The sequence below is a fragment of the Diplotaxodon limnothrissa genome, linkage group LG7 (assembly GCF_057381915.1).
Source record: "Diplotaxodon limnothrissa isolate DT_005_m linkage group LG7, D_limnothrissa_male_GT1.1, whole genome shotgun sequence".
NCBI lineage: Eukaryota > Metazoa > Chordata > Actinopteri > Cichliformes > Cichlidae > Diplotaxodon > Diplotaxodon limnothrissa.
The window spans coordinates 59,307,966-59,328,176 of NC_140602.1; the positions used below are offsets into that span (position 1 = coordinate 59,307,966).

Consider the following 20,211-nt stretch of genomic DNA (forward strand, 5'->3'; position numbering starts at 1 on the left):
AAGTATCTTAAACCTTATATTAAATAAAAACGAAGTCTGGTATTTATTAAATATTTAATGTAATGTAAACAACATACCCCTTATTTTTCCCAAAATGCCTCTCACCGAGCTGGGTTCAGATTTGACCTCATGTTGATCTGCAAATGTTCAACAGTATTACCTTTAATGTTCATTGACTGTTAAGATAACCAAAGACAAGAGAGGAAACAGAGCAGAACAATGTGCACTGACTATAGCAAGAAGACAATGCAGTCAACAGTAGTTAAAATGGCCTAATTTCTATCTCATTTGTTGTTCAATATTAAAAACGAATGGATTTTCTGCACAGACTCCCATGGGTGTTTTCATACATACTTTTTTTCCTCCAGGAAATGAAGACTCCTATGGAGATCACAACAACCAGAGGAATGAGCAGCAGGGTGGTGATGATGACTGGGAGTACACGCTCTCCTTTGTTAAGCTTAGCTGGACTCTTCTTCTCTTTGTCTGCCTCTAACTGTGGTTGAGTTTTTTGGACCACAGTTTGCTTCTCTTGGATGGCTGCGGTCTTTGAGGTGTCTTGCTTTACCTTAGTTTGGACAACGGCGTCCATTTCTATAGTGAGAGACATATTCTAGTTATCAGTGTTCCTTTTACACCAGTTCTGTAAAGCCTCAAAGATCCCAGCAACCACAACTGATAAGTGTGTGGCTGTAGCTCTGGAGGTAGAGCAGGTCACCTACTGATCAGAAGGTTGGTGGTTCAATCCCAAGCTCCTCCAGTCTGCATGCCAAGTATCCTTGGGCAAGATACTAACCCCAAGTTGCTCTCCGATGCATCCATCGGAGTGTGAATGTGGTTAGACAGCACTCAGTTTGGAGACAGTGCTTGTGAGAATGGGTGTAATTGGGTAAATGTGAGAGAGTAGAAAAGCACTATATAAGAATCAATCCAATAACAAAGGTATTTTTATCACAAGCAATTGTGTCACCAGTCAACTGTGACGACCTTATGATACGTTACTTCCTTTGTGATGCCAGCTGAAGCAAACCTTTGATTCCTAGGTCTAGGCTGCTGGGGGCTTCCGATGACGAGTGTTTCTTATTCACTCATTTGTTTCACTCACAATGTGCTTACTGTTAGGAATAAAATGATTAAGTAAAGCTGTTTTTGTGATTTATATACATTTTGCAATTGTGACCATTAAGAGTTGGCACTCCATGTAATAAGGGTCAAAAGCATCAATTCAGTGCTATGATTGAATTGAATATTAGTTATTATTAATCTCTGGCTTTCTTCCACAGTTTTTCTTTGTTCCTCCTCATTCATAAATGTCTATGTGACTTTTCACCTAATAACTTCTATGATGAACTTATCCAGCTACCGAACCACTTCCTGTTTTTAGAGAACAGATGTAGAAAAGGGAAATAACCCGTTGCTTTGAGTCTGTGCAAAGACCTGACAGGAAACTGCAGGTTTGCAGAGCGTGCTTTTTCAGAAGTGAAGCTATAATCTTAAGTGTGTATGCGCTGATTCTGTTGATTCTGAGTGATGTTGTTATTTTTACACACACATACACATACACACACACACACACACACAGACATGTATAAAATAAAGTACGCAGGCAGTTGCGGCGCGCAATTCGCAGGGTGCGTTCGTTGCTGCCCACGCGTGTAAAAACGACTGCAGTGTTTGTGTTTTCTAACTCAGGTGTCTAAGCTGAAGAATTACAGGGTGATTTAAAGAAATCCCCTATCAAAATGCTTTGCCTGCCAGTTGTCCAAAAGCAGTGCTGGGACTAACACGTTATTAACGTCATCATTATTGTGGTAACGAGCACGGTAACTAGTTATTATACTAAAATCAGGAACGCGTTAGTCGTTACTGGGATTTAGATAGGGTCATTGTTCATTACTTTGTGTGGTGGCTATGCGGAGCTTCCACATATTCAGTAACATTAGCAAGTGGTGGAGGCCAGCAGGTGGATGAGGGAAAGGGGACGCAGGAGGAGCAGAGACCTGAGGCGGCCGCGGGGCCGAGTGTGAACTGAACTTCAGGTAAGAAGTTATGACCTGCAGTCTCTCTGGGTCAGATATAAACCAAGTTTAGGTGGAGTTTATTTTCGTTATGCTGACTTTTTCCGTACGGCGTACTAGCTAGCATGCCGGAGTTTCTATACAGCTCATTTTGTTCATAAGGTTAATTATTAGAGTTGCCAATCGTACCGTAAAAAACAGAATCGTCTCGTATTCAGAGAAAATATTACGCGTTTCGTTTTGAGGTGAAAAGGAGCACGGTTTGTCCCGTACTTTAGCTACAATAAAAAAGACACAAAGCTGGAGCTGCACAGCTGCCTCTTCTCCTCTCATTCTCTCCCCTCCCTCTCCCGTTTCTACTTCAGTCACGAAACTGACCAATGATCAGCTGATCGGCTTTTCTCTCTTGTTTGTTTATCTCCTACTTTGCGCTAGAAAGAGGAAACCAGCGGATGTCGCGCTAAACAACAGCAGCACGTTTACGCTTGATTTTTTATGCAATTTTTGCAAAGCTATATGTGGAAGGAAACTGTGACCTAGGCCAAGCTGATGGCATAAGATCTAAGTACAGCTCATCCGGTTTCATATGCAAAAAAAAAAAATTGCGCTAGCTCACGTGGTTGCAGTGCTACCGGGATTTAAAAATAGTTACGCAAAATGGAGCATGTCCGCTCCGACCGGCTTTAAAGGGTTAATGTATAAATAGGCTGGCCCCAGAGTGTCTTAATAGATACACACAAAGACAAGATATAGTAATTGTATTACTAGGAGCATGGTGAACAGCAACTGCAAGATATCATATTGCAGATCTAAATTTGTTCTTTCAGCATTTTCAATAGAGGCTTGCCATCTGTTGAACACACTTCCAACCAGTGATGGGAATAACGGTGTTACAAGTAACGGCGTAACGAGTAATCTAACTAATTACTATTCCTATCGTTACAACGCCGTCACAGTTACTAACAAGAAAATGCAGTCTGTTACTATTTTTCAACAAACAGACGGTTGAAGCTGTGTTCAGCTTACCGCATCTTATATCAGCTGCACGGAAGTAGCTGACTATGCAAGTAATCTGGACGCTACAGCTTTAACCATCTGCGCGCGCTCCCGCGGACGATAATCACGATCACTGTCTAGCACAACACCTGGAACTCAGGGGGCAAAACAATCGCATAAGTGCTCTTGTTTGACTGAGGAAGAATAAAGTAGTCGTGGTAAGCCAATCACATGACCACTTAAAGACAAAGCAAGAAGATGATATATACCAGTTTTTAAATTGTGTTGATAGGCCACGAGTCATGATAAACAATATATACGCGGCGTTTTTTCCTCAATAGTTTCGTCACGTTTACTGTCTAAGGACAGTGCTAGCAAGCACTCTCTGCTTATGACAAAACAAAAACCAAAAAAACAGGGGAAGTTTTAGGAGTGACGGCGAGAGAGAGAGAGAGAGAGAGAGAGAGAGCAGAAAAAGAGAGAGAGTGAGTTTTATTTGTGATGTTTAGCATGTTTGGAGTGTGTAGTTAATGTGTTGTCTTGCGTGGATAGTGTGGATAGTTTTGTGTTGTGTTGTGGATAGTTTTGTGTCGTGTGTCAGAACAATGAGGCGAGTGCTGTCTCCAGGTAGAAAAAGGAGTGATACACCTGCTGCTGTCAAACCTGCACCTGCGATGTCTTCTTTATTATAGTGGACAGAAATTATTTTTTTGGGAGTGGCACAAATAATTTGTGTGGCATCTTATTGAATGCAGAACAGCTGATTGTTCTGTAAATAGTTTGAAATGGTTATTTAAAAAAATCAAGGTAAAAGGTAAATGGATGCAATAATGGATAACTTTGTTGTTTGCAACACTTGTGCATAGGATTTTAAAATTGACAATTTATACTTGCATTTAAGGTTATGAAATATGATTCATTAAACATGTTCGTGGTTGTTAGAGTATAACCTTTATAAAAATATAACCTTTTCTACTCTGATTTTATGTTTTTTGTCTGATTTTAGATCAATTGTGTTAATACAGTATGTCAAAATGAAAACATAACTGTAAATTCAGACATGTGAGGTTGTGCTGACAAGGATGATACCAAACTAGGCAAAGTAAATAGTTTTTAAAGGTAAAATGTGGAGGGAAAACCAAAAGTAGTTCAAAATGGCCAATTATACCCTGGACCCAGAGGGTTAAACGTTTTTTTTAAAGTAACACAATAGTTACTTTTCAAGTAATTAATTACTTTTAGAATATTGTAACTAAGTTACTAACTCAGTTACTTTTTTGAAGAAGTAGTAACTATAATTAATTACTTTTTCAAAGTAACTTGCCCAACACTGCTTCCAACTACGTAATGATTTTTGTTATTGCTTTTGTTGTTTTTTCATTTATTGTCTATTAATTGTAGTTGTATTTATGATGTATTTTGGTTTTATGAAAATATATGTTTTATTGTAAAATGTATGTATTGTGATTGTAAGACCAACAAGGGACAATGGTTGTTACTAGGATAGCAATAGCTATAAACTTATGTGTGTTACATCAGTTTCATGTTTTGTACTTGGACTATGTTAAACTGCACAGTCCTTTTTAAAGAAATAAAACAATAAAAGCCACAAATACCATTCTGGTGTAATATAAATAGAATTGAACTGGATTGAAAAATTCCTTGATTCCTTAAAAAAATCCTTGCCATATATATAAATATTTCAGGTCTAAAAAATGGTATATAGCTGTTGAAAGAAAGAGGGGCATCCTAGTTAATGGAAAACGCAAGACATAGGTGAAGGAAAGCGATTTCACAGTTTTTCTGTGATTGCCTTGTAGCCTTCCCTGACAATTTCACTATTTGGAATTCTTAAACTTCCTTTCTTGTAAGTGTGATGGATATCACCTTAACACTGTTTCAGAATGTCCAAAAGCAGTCATGTCATGCTGTGGAATTCTTCAAAGGTTGTAGCAATGGTACATGGTGACCTTAATCTGACATTAATATTCAAAAATATCCCATATAGGCAATGAATTTTGTATTCTGAATGCGATTATAGGCAGCATGGTGGCACGGTGGTTAGCACTGTTGCTGCACAGCAAGAAGGTCCTGAGTTCAACTCTTTCTGTGTGGAATTTGCATTTTCTCCCCGTGTTTGTATGGGGAGCGTGAATGGTTGTCTGTTTCTGTGTGTTAGCCCTGCGACAGACTGGCGACCTGTCCGCGGTGTACCCCGCCTCTCGCCCTATGACAGCTGGGATAGGCTCCAGCGCCCCCCGCGACCCTAAAAAGGATAAGTGGAAGCGAATGGATGGATGGATGAATAAATGAGATTATATACCTTAGAAGACATTATGCTTTGCGCTAAGGCAATGCAGATGGATTGGTTCGTATATAGTGCTTTTCTACTCTGAGCTCCACTCAAAGAGAGAGCAACCTGGGGTTAATATCTTGCCAAAGGATATTTGGCATGCAGACTGGAGCAGACTAGGATTGAACCACCAACCTTCAGGTTAGTCGGTGACCTGCTCAACCACCTGAGCTTACAGCCACCCCCCTTAAGTGCCATCTATACACTATGATTGTGATATGTGAGCGAGTGATATGATTCACTCGTTGCACATTGCTTGCATTGGTTGCTAGTACACATTCCAGTTTCCTATGCCAAAAGTGTCAGTCAACATTTTCCTTTGATCTCATTAGGTCGCAATTTAAGTGGTTGCCTCAAAGTTAGGAAACTTTTAATTTGAAACCTTTTTCTTTTCAAATCACTATTTATTCCATCAGGCATCACTAGAAGTCACATCTTAAATGTCTGTGACTCACTGTTATGAATAGCTGCCTGCCCCTTATGGATTCAAAGATTATGTACCTGCTGCCTCCAGGTATCCAATTACTGACCTTCAAGTTCTTGAACTTCAATTCCAGCTTTCTTGACAGAATGATGCAACTCTTGAAAATAAAAGGTAATAATTAAAACAAAAAAAATAATTGATGTATACAACCTAGTACTACTGTTCATCTGCAAAGCCAACAAAGAAGCAACCATAATTCAAGTCTTATAAGTCCAAAATAAATTAATCAATCAAAATTGGACTTAATACCCAAACATACTGTATGATAGATTTTGCTAGAACAATTAAAAGTTGGCAGCATTATTTTGATGAAGATAAACTTACTCTCTGTTGTAAACTTGTAGACGGATTTGCTGCTGGCATCCCCAACAAAAACACTGCCATCCCTAGTTTCAGCTATATCGTGAGGCATTTTGAACTCCTGCAATTGAAAGAGAAATACAAGTCACTTAAATTCTAGACAACATAATGACCCACCATTAAACTTCTTAGTAGTTTAAGGTGGGTCACATTATTGTGTGGTCCACACAGTAATGTGTGAACCACACACATTACTGTGTGGTTCAGAATGTACGCAATACTTTGGACAACTGCAAACAGATTTAGCTAAAATTTTGTTAACACTGGGATGACGGAAACTCAAGAGTTTTCTATTGCAGGAAAAGCATTAACTTAAACTCTTATCATGGTAATAGAAGCTGAACTGAATCTGCTCATTTCCAGGTTTTCTTCAACAAACTGACTCTTGTTCACTCTTTCAATGATATTGTGGCCCGGGGCATTGTTGGAGGCAGAGTGGTTCAAGGTTAGGTGTGTTCACGGGGATGTTCACTGTAGTATCCTACAGTGCCATTGCTTATTAAATTTAAGGGCAAAATGCATAGAGTGAAAGCTGCAGTTGGTTCGCACTTATTGCATTTCCTGATTCCGGGAACTGGCCCGGGTTTAATAACCTGTTGGGCCATTATGTGACAATGCGACCATGACAGTGTAGTGTCTGCACTGTCCTGGTCCTAGGTCATTTGACCCAGTGTTTTAAGTTTTCTTGTGTTTTGATTTTGTATTGTTATTTATGTTTAGCTCCACTTTATTACTCTTGAGTTTATTCTGTAGTGTCTACGTGGTTTTGTTTAGCTTTTTGATTATAGATTGCCTCTTTTGTCTTTGCCCTTTATGTCTCTCTCTGTGTGTCAGTCTTTGTATATTTTGTCTGAGTTCTTGTGTCTGGTTTCCCTTCCCTTCTCATGTTTCATTCTATCGTCCCCCTGCTTGTGATGTTTATCAATGTTTCCCCAGTCTGTCATGTTTCTCTCGTCTCCTCTCACACTCCCTCGTGCTCTTTCGTGTTCCTTTGCTTCCTCTCGTCTGCCTCTCCTTCACTCCCGTGTCATGTTCCTCAGTTTCCTGTTTTGTCATGCAGGCCTTATGTCAAGAGATTTTTGTTTTTATATAATTTGATCAGCTTCATGAAATGTGTTTTTCTGTTTTTTAAGCAATCTACATGTCTATGTGACTTTTCACCTAATAACTTTGTGATGAACTTATTCAGCTACTAAAACCACTTCCCGTTTTTAGAGAACAGATGTAGAAAAGGGAAATAACCCGAAGCTATAATCTTAAGTGTGCATGTGCTGATTCTGTTGATTCTGAGTGACGTTATTTTTACACACACACACACACACACACACACACACACACACACACACACACACACACACACACACAAGACCTATAAATAAAGAATGCAGGCAGTGGCCAGCCGCAGATCTCAGAAGTGACTGCCCACGCGTGTAAAGACGAGTGCAGTCTTTGTGTTTTCTAACTCAGGTGTTTTAGCTGAAGAATTACAGGGTGATTTAAAGAAATCCCCTGTCACCTTACATTTACATGTTTGGTGTGTCTAGTTTTACTTGCCCTGTGGTGTCATGTTAATTCTTGTCAGCTGTGTCCCCCGTGTGTTCTCACTTTTCTCATTAGCCTTCTGTGTATTTACAGTGGCTTGCAAAAGTATTCGGCCCCCTTGAACTTTTCCACATTTTGTCACATTACAGCCACAAACGCGAATAAATTTTAATGGAATTCCACATGAAAGACCAACACAAAGTGGTGTACATGTGAGAAGTGGAACGAAAATCATACATGATTCCAAACATTTTTTACACATAAATAACTGCAAAGTGGGGTGTGCGTAATTATTCAGCCCCTGTGGTCTGAGTCCAGTCAGTTGCCCATAGACATTGCCTGATGAGTACTAATGACTAAATAGAGTGCACCTGTGTGTAATCTAATGTCAGTACAAATACAGCTGCTCTGTGACGGCCTCAGAGGTTGTCTAAGAGAATATTGGGAGCAACAACACCATGAAGTCCAAAGAACACACCAGACAGGTCAGGGATAAAGTTATTGAGAAATTTAAAGCCGCCTTAGGCTACAAAAAGATTTCCCAAGCCTTGAACATCCCACTGAGCACTGTTCAAGCGATCACTCAGAAACGGAAGAAGTATGGCACAACTGTAAACTTACCAAGACAAGGCCGTCCACTTAAACTTACAGGCCGAACAAGGAGAGCGCATCAGAAATGCAGCCAAGAGGCCCATGGTGACTTTGGACGAGCTGCAGAGATCTACAGCTCAGGTGGGGGAATCACCTGAACAACTATTAGTCGTGCACTGCACAAAGTTGGCCTTTATGGAAGAGTGGCAAGAAGAAAGCCATTGTTAACAGAAAACCATAAGAAGTCCCATTTGTCCCAAACTAACACTGCACATCACTCTGAACACACCATCCCCACTGTCAAATATGGTGTGGCAGCATCATGCTCTGGGGGTGCTTCTCTTCAGCAGGGGCAGGGAAGCTGGTCAGAGTTGATGGGAAGATGGATGGAGCCAAATACAGGGCAATCTTGAAAGAAAACCTCTTGGAGTCTGCAAAAGACTTGAGACTGGGGCGGAGGTTCACCTTCCAGCAGGACAACGACCCTAAACATAAAGCCAGGGCAACAATGGAATGGTTTAAAACAAAACACATCCATGTGTTAGAACGGCCCAGTCAAAGTCCAGATCTAAATCCAATCGAGAATCTGTGGCAAGATCTGAAAACTGCTGTTCACAAACGCTGTCCATCTAATCTGACTGAGCTGGAGCTGTTTAGCAAAGAAGAATGGGCAAAGATTTCAGTCTCTAGATGTGCAAAGCTGGTACAGACATACCCTAAAAGACTGGCAGCTGTAACTGCAGCAAAAGGTGGTTCTACAAAGTATTGACTAAGGGGGCTGAATAATTACACACATCCCACTTTTCAGTTATTTATTTGTAAAAAATGTTTGGAATCATGTATGATTTTCGTTCCACTTCTCACGTGTACACCACTTTGTGTTGGTCTTTCACGTGGAATTCCAATAAAACTGATTCATGTTTGTGGCTGCAATGTGACAAAATGTGGGGAAAGTTCAAGGGGGCCGAATACTTTTGCAAGCCACAAATGCAGAGTTGTCCGAAACCAACTCCGGGGAAGAGTAGGATGATTCACCCCACGGAAGATTTCCACTAGAGCAGGCTTGTGACGACACCCTACACCTGAGCTTTTGACCAAGGGATTGAAATTGATGGTAACTTTGTGCGCCCTGAAGCCATGTAGACACATGCTTTGTATTAAATAATTTATCGAGTAAGTCGTGACACTCGCATATGGGTAATGACAAAACTTGGGGGCGAATAATGGCCTGATTTTATTGGCCAGGCATCCAGGTGAATTTGTGCCGGTGGTGTGCATCCTGCCTGGAGCGTCAGATAGTTAAAAATCCCGCCATTCCAAAACCCCCTTTGCTCTCGTTACTATTGATGGAGGTCATGTTCAAGTGCACTTGCATGGACCTCATTGGGCCATTTCACTGGAGTGCATGCGGCTTTGTATTAGTTCTGATGGATTATGCAACACGATGTCCTGAGGCCGTGCAGTTGCTCTTTCAGGTAATCTCCTGAGTTGGTATCCCGAAAGAGATCTTGACTGAACAGGGCACACAGGGCACATGTCTTGCACACTAAAGGAGCTGTAGGAATTACTGGGCATTAAATCTGTTTGGACCAGTGCCTACCACCTTCAGACTGACAGGTTGGTGGAGCGGCTGAATAAAATTTTAAAGTTGGACTTGATTAAGGAAAACTGGGAGGAAGGTCCAAGCCCAGCGAAAAATGAGAAATTCAATACGTCCTGGACCTGAGAGCAAAGCTACACAATCTGGGGAGGTTATGATGGGAGAATTTGCTCCATGTCTAGGAATTTCAGCAGCGCCTGTACAACCTAAGGGCTAACGTTTTCACCAGGAGATAAAGTGCTTGTGTTACTCTCATCTTCTAGCTTGAAATTACTCACCAATTGGCTACATGAAGGGTCCTTCCTTCATGTCACACAGCGACATGGAAAATATGTTTCACTCCTTTTTGCAGCGGCCTTCTTGATGTCAGATCTGTAGCATGATGTCTTGATAGCTCAAAATGCACTAAAATATTTTTAGACAATGTTCCCTAATCACTTTGACCATTCACCATAATTGCCTTCCAGCAACTGCCTACACTTCCCACAAAAACATAAATCAAGTTGAAGGAATACTTGGGAGAGAAGAACCAGAGGCACAGGTACAAGGGGACATAGAAATAGAAGTACTTCCACAGAGATCTTAAAATAGCAGACGCAGGCAGGCTTTTGATTTCAATAGACCTGTTATTAGAACATTTTGGGGGGGAAAGAACCTTTGATTGTATTAAAAAGTGTTTTTACCTTTTTGTTAGGGCTAAAGGTGTCCAAAATATCCTTGGTTGAATAATCTATAACAAAACCTCTAATTGGAACTGGACGAGATAGCGATTCCCCATTTACTGCAAAAATCAAGCCATCTTCACATAGAAGAAAGACAGACACACACACACACACACATTGTTAAGCATGTATACATGTAAAGCAGGAAGAGAGTTGTTGAGTAATAAAATAAATAAAAAGAACTCTTAAAATGAATGCATCTTGGATATTAGTTCCGAGTACGCATAAAGCTTGTAAACACCGGATCTACATATTTTTGCTAGAGGATGTCATCGTGACCTAACACAACAAAGGATGAACATTGATTAACATTAAAAAAAAAAAAAAATATTGAGGACACCACTTAGACTGAAAAGTAAAAAAAAAACTGCAGAAGGTATGCACAAAAATATATTTTACAATAGCTTATTGCAGTAAGCAGCAAGAAAACAAGCTTAAGAGGAAACAATACGACTACTGACTTCTACTGAGTATTCAGTAAACTTACCCCCAGTAGGGCTGTAGGAGATAGCAAACACTTCCCCTCCAAATTCATCTTTTTTAATTTCCTTGACAAACTCTCCAGTTTCTGCTATAAAGCACTGGATGCGTCCATTCTCTCTATCTGCCACACAAATTTCCTTTTTATCAGGAAGTAACACCAGGCTGTGGGGAATATGAAAAGGTATTCGCCTTCTCCTGTCTGATGAGCCTATAGTCCAAAAAATAAGACAAGGTTAAAATAATGTAAATTGTGTCTGGAGACACTATGGTAGCAGTAATCTCTTAACCTTCTGGATCTATTTATGTTAGTTTCATAAATCAAGAAACAGCAATGTTTGCAAATACAGCTTTGCATTTGAAATTGATACATGTATACTCCACAGCTAACACAAGTATAACTAATTAAAATCTCCACAAAAACTTGTGTGGCAGAATAATAAAGAAATTATATTTTATGAGATGTCACCTTAGTGTCTAATACTTCTTACTACTTGTATGGTTTAAGCATTGTAGCAAATAGGCTAATATCCAAGCTTTGCAGAGTGTGTGTGTGTGTGTGTGTGTGTGTGTGTGTGTGTGTGTGTGTGTGTGTGTGTGTGTGTGTGTGTGTGGCTGGTGAGATACCTGCACCCCACTCAGACAGGTATTTGCCATCAGCAGAGAACTTAATTATCCTGGCATTACAGTAACCATCAGAGACAAAGATGTTCCCACTTTCAGTGTCAACTGCCACATCAGTGGGCTGGCAGAAATGGTTGTTGTCACTCCCTGGTATAAAGGCCTCTCCTAATGCCATCAAGGTTTTGTCTTTGCCATCACTGCTAACTTTTAACACCTGATGAGTATACAAAGTGAAGCATCTTAAACTTTCCCTTTTGCATTTGTGGTCATTTAAACTAAGTTAATTGATACAACATCCGCTTTAAATACGTAATCCTCAAACCTTATTCTTATAGGTAATATACAATTTCAAAATGTCTCCATCTTTTAATTTATTGGCAAATATGAAGTGCAATCTATACACACTCATTGAGAATGCACCTTACAAAAACAGCAGCTTACCTGATGAAGAGCCACATCAGTCACCCAGTAATTATTCTCTTTGTCTGCTGTTATTCCATGAGGCAAAAAAAACCTGCAACATCAGAGAAATGCTTCATTATAAGACAATTATGACTGTGTTTGAGATGCCTGGTTGTCGGCACTCTAATTCACACACAAAAAAACAATAACAAAAAAACACAAAAGCTCTGTATCACTTACATGTTTCTGCCAGAAGCCTTCAAGATACTGCCCTTGGATGGATCCACAACTAAAATGGCAGACTGCTGAATTGGTCCTAGGGACCTCTGCTGGTATCTTGCCTGATTGTTAAAAGAGCTGGAAAACAAAAAACAAACAAAGAAAAAAAAAACATGAATGTCTTTTTGCATTTTTATAAAAACAATGTGTGGTGATTTTTCTAGACGTCAAATGCAACAAAAAGTATTTTTGTTTAATAAGTAAATTGTCATCCATATCACATTATACAAAAAAGTGATTAGAGCTGACTTCTATTATGCACTTTTTTTGTGTTATCTCATACTTATCCTTTCATCCTACAATCTACTGGTAAAAATCACTTTTTCAGCTTCCTTTCCTCCTATTCTTCATTTCTTAGACATGACTGGTAACTGGCATCCTATTAGACTAAAAAAGGTTGCGGTCTGAGGAGACACTAAATGCTTTTCTTAACTATAATAGTAATTTTTTGAACCATCAAGACTAAAACTTATTTGGATTTTTTTGTTATACAATTAATAAAAATTTAATCGCTAATACGAGATCTGTGTTCTTTGCCAGTAAGGTGAAGGCATTACATTAGACTGAGAGTACACAACAATACTGAGAGGGTTTTTTTGGTGTTCTTTTGGTTGAAAAAGCTGTTTAAGAGAAGAATGGTTATAACTTAAGTAAAATAAACTTACTCTGCTCCCCAGTGGTGGTCACCTCTGTGAAAAATGACCAAGTTAGAATCTGAGTCAAGAGCAAGTCCTGACACCTGTCCTAGCTGAAGTGAACTCTGTGGCCAAGCTGAAACTTGCTCAAAATGGTAGTCTATAACAAACACACACACACACACACACACACACACACACACACACACACACACACACACACACACACACACACACACACACGTTAAGGTATGCTCAACACAGTGTCAAAAGGTGGTACCTGGTATCTGATGATAATAAATAAATGTACACAGTGTGGTAAAGTGCACATACAATATATCAATAACAAAACTAGTGCACTGTATTTGCAGACTGGATACAAATCAGTGATTATTCTGGGCTATGACACTCAAGAATTAAATTGGGATTTATGTTTCAACCGTCAATGATAATTAAGAGCTTTGTGTAATCATAGAAAGAAAAGCGCACATGTTTGCATTACCAAATTAGCTGCATCAGATTCCCAGTATCTAGTTGGTATGACTTGTTTCATTCATGCTTCAGAATCATTTTCAGTTGCAGTTATTTATGATTCAGTGGTACTACCCTAGTAGTACCACTGAATTATGAATTATGTTACACATGACATTATGTTTTTTCATATTGTGAAATGTGATGCTAAACAAACTGAGGTAGACTAACTGTTATTTGCTGTACTGTGATGGCTTTAAAGTAAATAACACTGTTGAATTGCACAGAGGCCATCCAGTAAAATATTAGCATAAGCAGTAAATCAGCCAACAACTTGTAAAACATCAGCTGACATCTGGTTGAATTCAGGTGTGTAAATCTACAAAGAGCAGCAGGTCAGCTGATCACAGCCTGTACACTAAGAAAATCCACTGGAGCTCTCAATAAAAATTATTCTGAGTTGTGATTTTTTTTCCCCCATAATGAGCCATTACAACTGATTTCAGGATTCCCCCACCTAAATCCTACTTTAACCCCTGACTGTACTTGTTTTCGTGTTTAATGGCAAAGTCACCCTCTACAACAGCGGTCCCCAACCTTTTTTGCGCCATGGACCAGTTTATGCCCGACAATATTTTCACGGACCGGCCTTTAAGGTGTCGCGGATAAATACAACAAAATAAAACTAGTACCGATACCGAAAAAAAGAAGATTTATTCATAACACACGTGAAAAGACCCAGGAAAACCGAGTTAACGAAGAAAAAAAAAACCCGATAACAAAATAATGCTAAAAACCAATAAAAACACTGAAAACCATACATTTCACACCCGAGTCTTACTCTTGCGGCCCGGTACCAAATGACTCACGGACCGGTACCAGTCTGTGGCCCGGGGGTTGGCGACCGCTGCTCTACAATGTAGGCAACAGAAAAAAGATACATGCATATTTACATACTTCAAATTTATGTAAGTGACTGTGCATTGGGCTTGTAATGCTTTTTTCAAGGTGTAAGAAACGTACACTTGCCTGAATGCAGACTGCACTGGAACTAGTGCCTACACTACAATTTAAACATCATTACATTGTTATTACATTGTTATCCTTAGCTTAAATTCAATTCAAATTTTTTAATTCAATTTTATTTATATAGCTACAAATCACAACAATAGTTGCCTCAAGGTGCTTTATATAGTAAGGTAAAGACCCTACAATAATACAAAAAGCTTCATATTCTTATAGTATTTGTGTGTGTGTGTGTGAGAGTGTGTGTGTGTGGAGAGAGCGAGAGAGCAAGACAAAGAGAGAGAGAGTGCAAAGTGTTAGAACTTACCCTGATCCACAGTTTCTAGTTTATTTGTATCCAGCACAACTGCGTAGTCACGATCATCTTTATGAGAGAAAAAAACCAAAATATGGTAACTAAATATGGTAGTTATACAATTAATTTTAAAAAGACAATGGGCCACAGATGGAAAGAATTGCGAAAAATGACTAAAAATCTTAAATTAGCATAGATTTTATTCTACAAAAAACAACAAATGCTAAGTTAACAATTTGGATTAGAGATGGTTAGTATGAACAATATTTGATGTCGCTGTACCTGTGGATTGTCCCAGATGCATCACAGAATTCATATGGCTTGGACTGACATTAATGGGTACATTTGCCTCAGGGGGAATATGTTGGAACAGCTCTTCAGAACCCATCTCCATGCAGTTCATGTAAGGGATAGCATGTCTGCTTTCCATGTAATACATTATATAGAAGTTGCACATTTCATCATCAGAAGTACCGCTGTATTAAAAAAAGATAGATACCTGGTATTGATTTCTCGCCTAGTTAGTATATGCAAATAATGTTTGTGTAAATAGTTTTATGTTGTAAGTGTAACATTAAGACCTTGTCTACAAACTTCTCAACATAGAGTACTATATTTCAGCAGCTATCCCTCTATAAATTAGCAATAATCACTGACAATTGAGGACTAGCATATTTATTTTAAATGACTAACTGTCACAGTTGGACACAATTTATTAATATCAACTACCAGCACAAGAAATATAAGATCCTTATCGGGGTCACAGGCCGGCACGAGCCTATCCCAGCTAACATTGCGCAAAAGGCAGGACAGTACAGGGCACTTAGAACTAGCCTTTTTTAATCATCTTACAATTTGTAAATGTCAGATGAAATCAAAACTAAAATGTGAAAGAAATAAGATGGTTGCATCTTAAGAGCTTTAGTCCATGTTAAGAAATTAGCATTACTGGGCCTTCATTCATTTCAATAAGGCAAGTGCAATTACTGGGCAATTGTGGCTCAAGAGTTGGGAGTTCGCCTTGTAATCGGAAGGCTGCCGGTTCGAGCCCCGGCTCGGACAGTCTCGGTCGTTGTGTCCTTGGGCAAGACACTTCACCCATTGCCTACTGGTGGTGGTCAGAGGGCCCGGTGGCGCCAGTGTCCGGCAGCCTCGCCTCTGTCAGTGCGCCCCAGGGTGGCTGTTGGCTACAATGTAGCTTGCCATCACCAGTGTGTGAATGTGTGTGTGTGGATGACTGGTTATGTAAAGCGCTTTGGGGTCCTTAGGGACTAGTAAAGCGCTATATAAATACAGGCCATTTACCATTTTACCATATACTAGCTGGCCTTACGGGCCAGGCACATACAAAAAACCCACATTCTAGATACATTCTTATGTGGAAAGGCAGGGCAGACTTTGGTACGAGACATTTTTTTAAATTAAGATCAATACAATTTTAGCACAGTGCTTTTTTAAATCTTAATGCTTGGAAGCTTAATGCTTGGTTTCTTTATGCCTTCAGTGCATACCATATTGAGAAAAACAGTAAATGGATATAAGTCTAATACTTTTTCACTAAGGTTACATTAGGTTGAAGAACTCACCCAATGTAAGTTTTTGAGGTTTTACCCTCACCAGTGAACACACATCTGGCAGCAAGGGTATCACCATATTTCACAGTCACCTGCTTGTTAGCAGGATAGAAAGCCTAAAGAGAAAAAAATCAGTCAGTGGTGAGCAAAGAGAAAACTAAACTGTACTTGAAAAGAAACAGACAACGTGGGCAAGAAAGAGAGAAAGCATTAAAGAGAAAGAAAGAGAAGACCTGCTTTTACATTAGGTTTCTTGCAGTTTTTGTACCTAGGACAATTTTTTAGTTGTTTGTTAAGGTATTTAAAATTGCTGTATACATTATTCAGGCCTAAAAAGGCACCTACTTACAGTGCCTAGACGCTAGAGTTGTGTCTTGACGTAACAGATTAATCTCTTCATCAAATCAAATCAAATCAAATCAAATCACTTTTATTGTCACATCACATGTGCAGGCACACTGGCACAGCACATGCGAGTGAAATTCTTGTGTGCGAGCCCCACAAGCAACAGAGATGTGCAAACACAACAACACAAACGAGCAAAATACAAGAATGGCCAACCTGAAACTAATAAATATATGTACAATATATAATAGTGTATGCATTTCTGGATGTGTATACTAAATATTTTCCTACGTGTGTGTGTGTGTGTGTGTGTGTATAAAGATTTTTACAAATTAAATAGTAAAAAAAATAATAATAAAATAATAATAATAATAATAATAATAATAATAATAATAAAATATATAAAATATACAGAGTTGAATATGTGCAAAACAAGTGGCATTTATATACAGTGTGGAGTGCATAATGTTGAAGTTCCAGTAGTGAAGCTGAGGTGTCTATGACGTGTTCAGCAGTCTGATGGCCTGATGGAAAAAGCTGTCTCTCAGTCTGCTGGTACGGGACCGGATGCTGCAGAACCTCCTTCCTGATGGAAGCAGTCTGAACAGTTTATGGCTGGGGTGACTGGAGTCCTTGATGATCCTCCCCGCTTTCCTCAGGCACCGCTTCCTGTAGATGTCTTGGAGGGAGGGAAGCTCACCTCCAATTATCCGTTCAGAGCACCGCACTACTCGCTGGAGAGCTTTGCAGTTGTAGGCGGTGCTGTTGCCATACCAGGTGGTGATGCATCCAGTGAGGATGCTCTCAATGGCACAGTGATAGAAGGTCCTGAGGATGCGGGGGCTCATAGCTTCTGTTAATGAGTGAACATTTTGTCCTTAATCTTAATGTGTTAGAAGCAGGAAAAATGGCTGAGCTTAAGGATTTGAAAGATTTTGACTAGGGCCAAACTGTGATGCGCACATGATTGGATCAGAGCAGCTCCAAAACTGCAGTTCTTGTGGTGTATTCTGCAGTGGTCAGTATCTATCAGAAGTGGTCCAAGGAAAAATAACTGGTGGACCTGTCATGGTCCGGGTGAGTACGGGGTTTTTCCACTCCGCTGGGCTCCACCTTCAGGCAGAGACTCCAATCAGCTTCCACACCTGGTTCCAATCAAGTCACCAGCATATAAGACCAGCATTCACAACAGACCTCTGCTAGATCTTCTGCTAACTCACGTTAGTGCTAGGCCGCCAAGCCCTTGTGAGAGCCCTTAACTACTGCTTTTCTCCTCACCGTGTTTTCTTTGTCATAGGACCCACCTGGCAGTCGCACTTCCCAAGCTAAACTACTCACATCTCCGCCTGGACGCTGGTTCTGTCATCTGGTTGCTTCCTTTCCATCATCGGACTACACCTGCCTGCCTCCCTGCCAAGTCCCTCACTCCAAGTATATTCTGGATCCTCTCTGGACACTCCTCACCCGGAACCCCTTGGACACCCCCTCATCACATGACACTTTAACCTGCAACGCGTAAGCCCTAACCACCATAGTCTACTCCTTCAGCTGTGATTCACTAGACTGCCACTGACTACTTGTCTCCTCTCATTATAGTGACTGCGTACCTCCATCCAAGCCGGTGCCCCTTTTTCCATTCCCAGGATCCATCGGTGAAATCTAGCACCTAGTCATAGCACTCAGAGTTTCATGTTCATAGTTTGGCCCCTCAGTTCATAGCATTCATAGTTTCCTGCTTTGTAAGTTCACTAGGCACTGTAAATAAAGCACTGTGTTCACGCCTGTTTTGCCTCCCTCTGTGTCTGCATTTGAGTCCACACCCACAGCCTGGCCCTCTCGGCCCCAACAGGACCAGCAACAAGGTCATGGGCAGCCAAATGTGTCACTCCATGTACATCACTGATGCACATAGGGAGCAAAGACTGGCCTGTGTGAATTGATCCAACAGATGAGCGAATGTGGCTGAAACTGCCAAAAAAAGTGTGGTTCTGATAGAAATGTATCAGAATACACAGTGCAGACCAGTCAGGGTTCCCATGCTGAACCCTGTGCACCTCTAAAGCACAAACAATGGGCATTGTAAAGCATAAGAACTATAACACAGAGCAATGGAAAAAAGGTGGCCTAGTCTGGTGAATCATGTTTTCTTTTACAGTACATTATGTGGATGGCTTGATTTTCCGGTAATAGACATTCACACCAATGCTCTGTGGGAGATCTTTTTGTAGGGATCTAGCAATGCTCATACTGTTCCTTCTTGTACAAAGGAACACATACCAGTTATAATTGGGTAAGGAACTTGTACTCCCCAGCTCTCCTAAAGTAATTGCCTTTCTCCTTCATGCTCTTGAGAATAAGCTGAGAAACACAGCAAACCTTTGCAAATGGCACATATGAACGGGCCATCCTAGAGGAACTGGACTATCTATCCAACATTTTTTAAAGTCTAAGTATCACCTGGATATAAAGTATATATACAGTCAGGAAAGATGAGGATGGAAAAAATGTCAGGGCCCTCAACCTGGAAAACCATTGCCATTTTGGGGCTTGTCTCATTCTTGACCCTCTTTTGTGTACCTGTTGTTCTTTTCACCAACATCAAGCAGCTGAAATTGATTAACAACCTTTCTAATATTTAACTGCCCGGATCAGTATCCCAGAAGTTTAATTGACTTGATACTATACTTTAAAAGTGTTCCTTCAATTTATTTAATGTATTTGATCCCCAAGCCAACCATGATTTAGAAACATATTTTTGAGCAGTATATAAAGAAATGAGAGTTTGCTCAAGCACAGTACTGTGTGGTTCCCAAAAATGGGCCTTTGATTTGATGACCTACCTGTGGTAGCTGAGGGGATTGTCTCCCAATCAGGGTCCACTTCCCATCTCGGATTCTGTAGCCACTGACCACTTTACCTGTGAAAAACAGACTAATTCATACTAACACTTATACTGATAAAAAAAAAATGATCTGAAAAAGTTAGAAAATTATTTGTTTTTCTCACCAAGGCGGTGTGTGTGGGTCCTGAAGGCAAATGGGTAGATTGGATATGAAGTATAATCGCATGCGACATCTGCATCTGTAACTAACACAGGAAAGCAAAGCAAGTCAGGACAGGCATCACTTTTCTTCTGACTTATCCATTCATGCATTCTATCAAGCATTTGTGAACAGACTGAAACAGCTGGCTTTACTTTTAAATATTTATTCAATTTGTCTTGATGCATGCTCAATCATCCAGATAAGTAAATTCCAAAAGGTTGATTCTGTTCATCTGGACATAGTATATTCAAAGGGAGAAACGTTTCGTCACTCATGCAAGTGACCTCTTTAGTTTCAGCTGACTGCAGGTTTCCCCAACCTTATAAACAGTATATTGCACAATAACTGAAACCAGCCCACTAAACAAACA

The 20,211-nt window shown here is 40.0% G+C and overlaps 1 protein-coding gene across 3 annotated transcripts in view; it reads right to left on the bottom strand.

The window, feature by feature from the left end:
- The window catches only part of pam (peptidylglycine alpha-amidating monooxygenase), a 63,712-nt gene that overhangs the window by 3,199 nt on the left and 40,302 nt on the right, over nt 1-20,211 (bottom strand). For all 3 annotated transcript variants that reach the window (XM_085360059.1, XM_085360057.1, XM_085360058.1), the window contains exons 10-24: nt 19,804-19,884; nt 19,638-19,714; nt 16,465-16,568; nt 15,161-15,354; nt 14,891-14,947; nt 13,117-13,246; nt 12,413-12,529; nt 12,212-12,284; nt 11,774-11,984; nt 11,154-11,357; nt 10,628-10,743; nt 6,176-6,272; nt 5,898-5,948; nt 355-594; nt 78-137 (exon numbers count right to left, since the gene is read on the bottom strand). In XM_085360059.1, the coding sequence (XP_085216185.1) occupies nt 78-137; nt 355-594; nt 5,898-5,948; nt 6,176-6,272; nt 10,628-10,743; nt 11,154-11,357; nt 11,774-11,984; nt 12,212-12,284; nt 12,413-12,529; nt 13,117-13,246; nt 14,891-14,947; nt 15,161-15,354; nt 16,465-16,568; nt 19,638-19,714; nt 19,804-19,884 (1,812 nt within the window). The remainder of the gene's footprint in view (nt 1-77; nt 138-354; nt 595-5,897; nt 5,949-6,175; nt 6,273-10,627; nt 10,744-11,153; nt 11,358-11,773; nt 11,985-12,211; nt 12,285-12,412; nt 12,530-13,116; nt 13,247-14,890; nt 14,948-15,160; nt 15,355-16,464; nt 16,569-19,637; nt 19,715-19,803; nt 19,885-20,211) is intronic.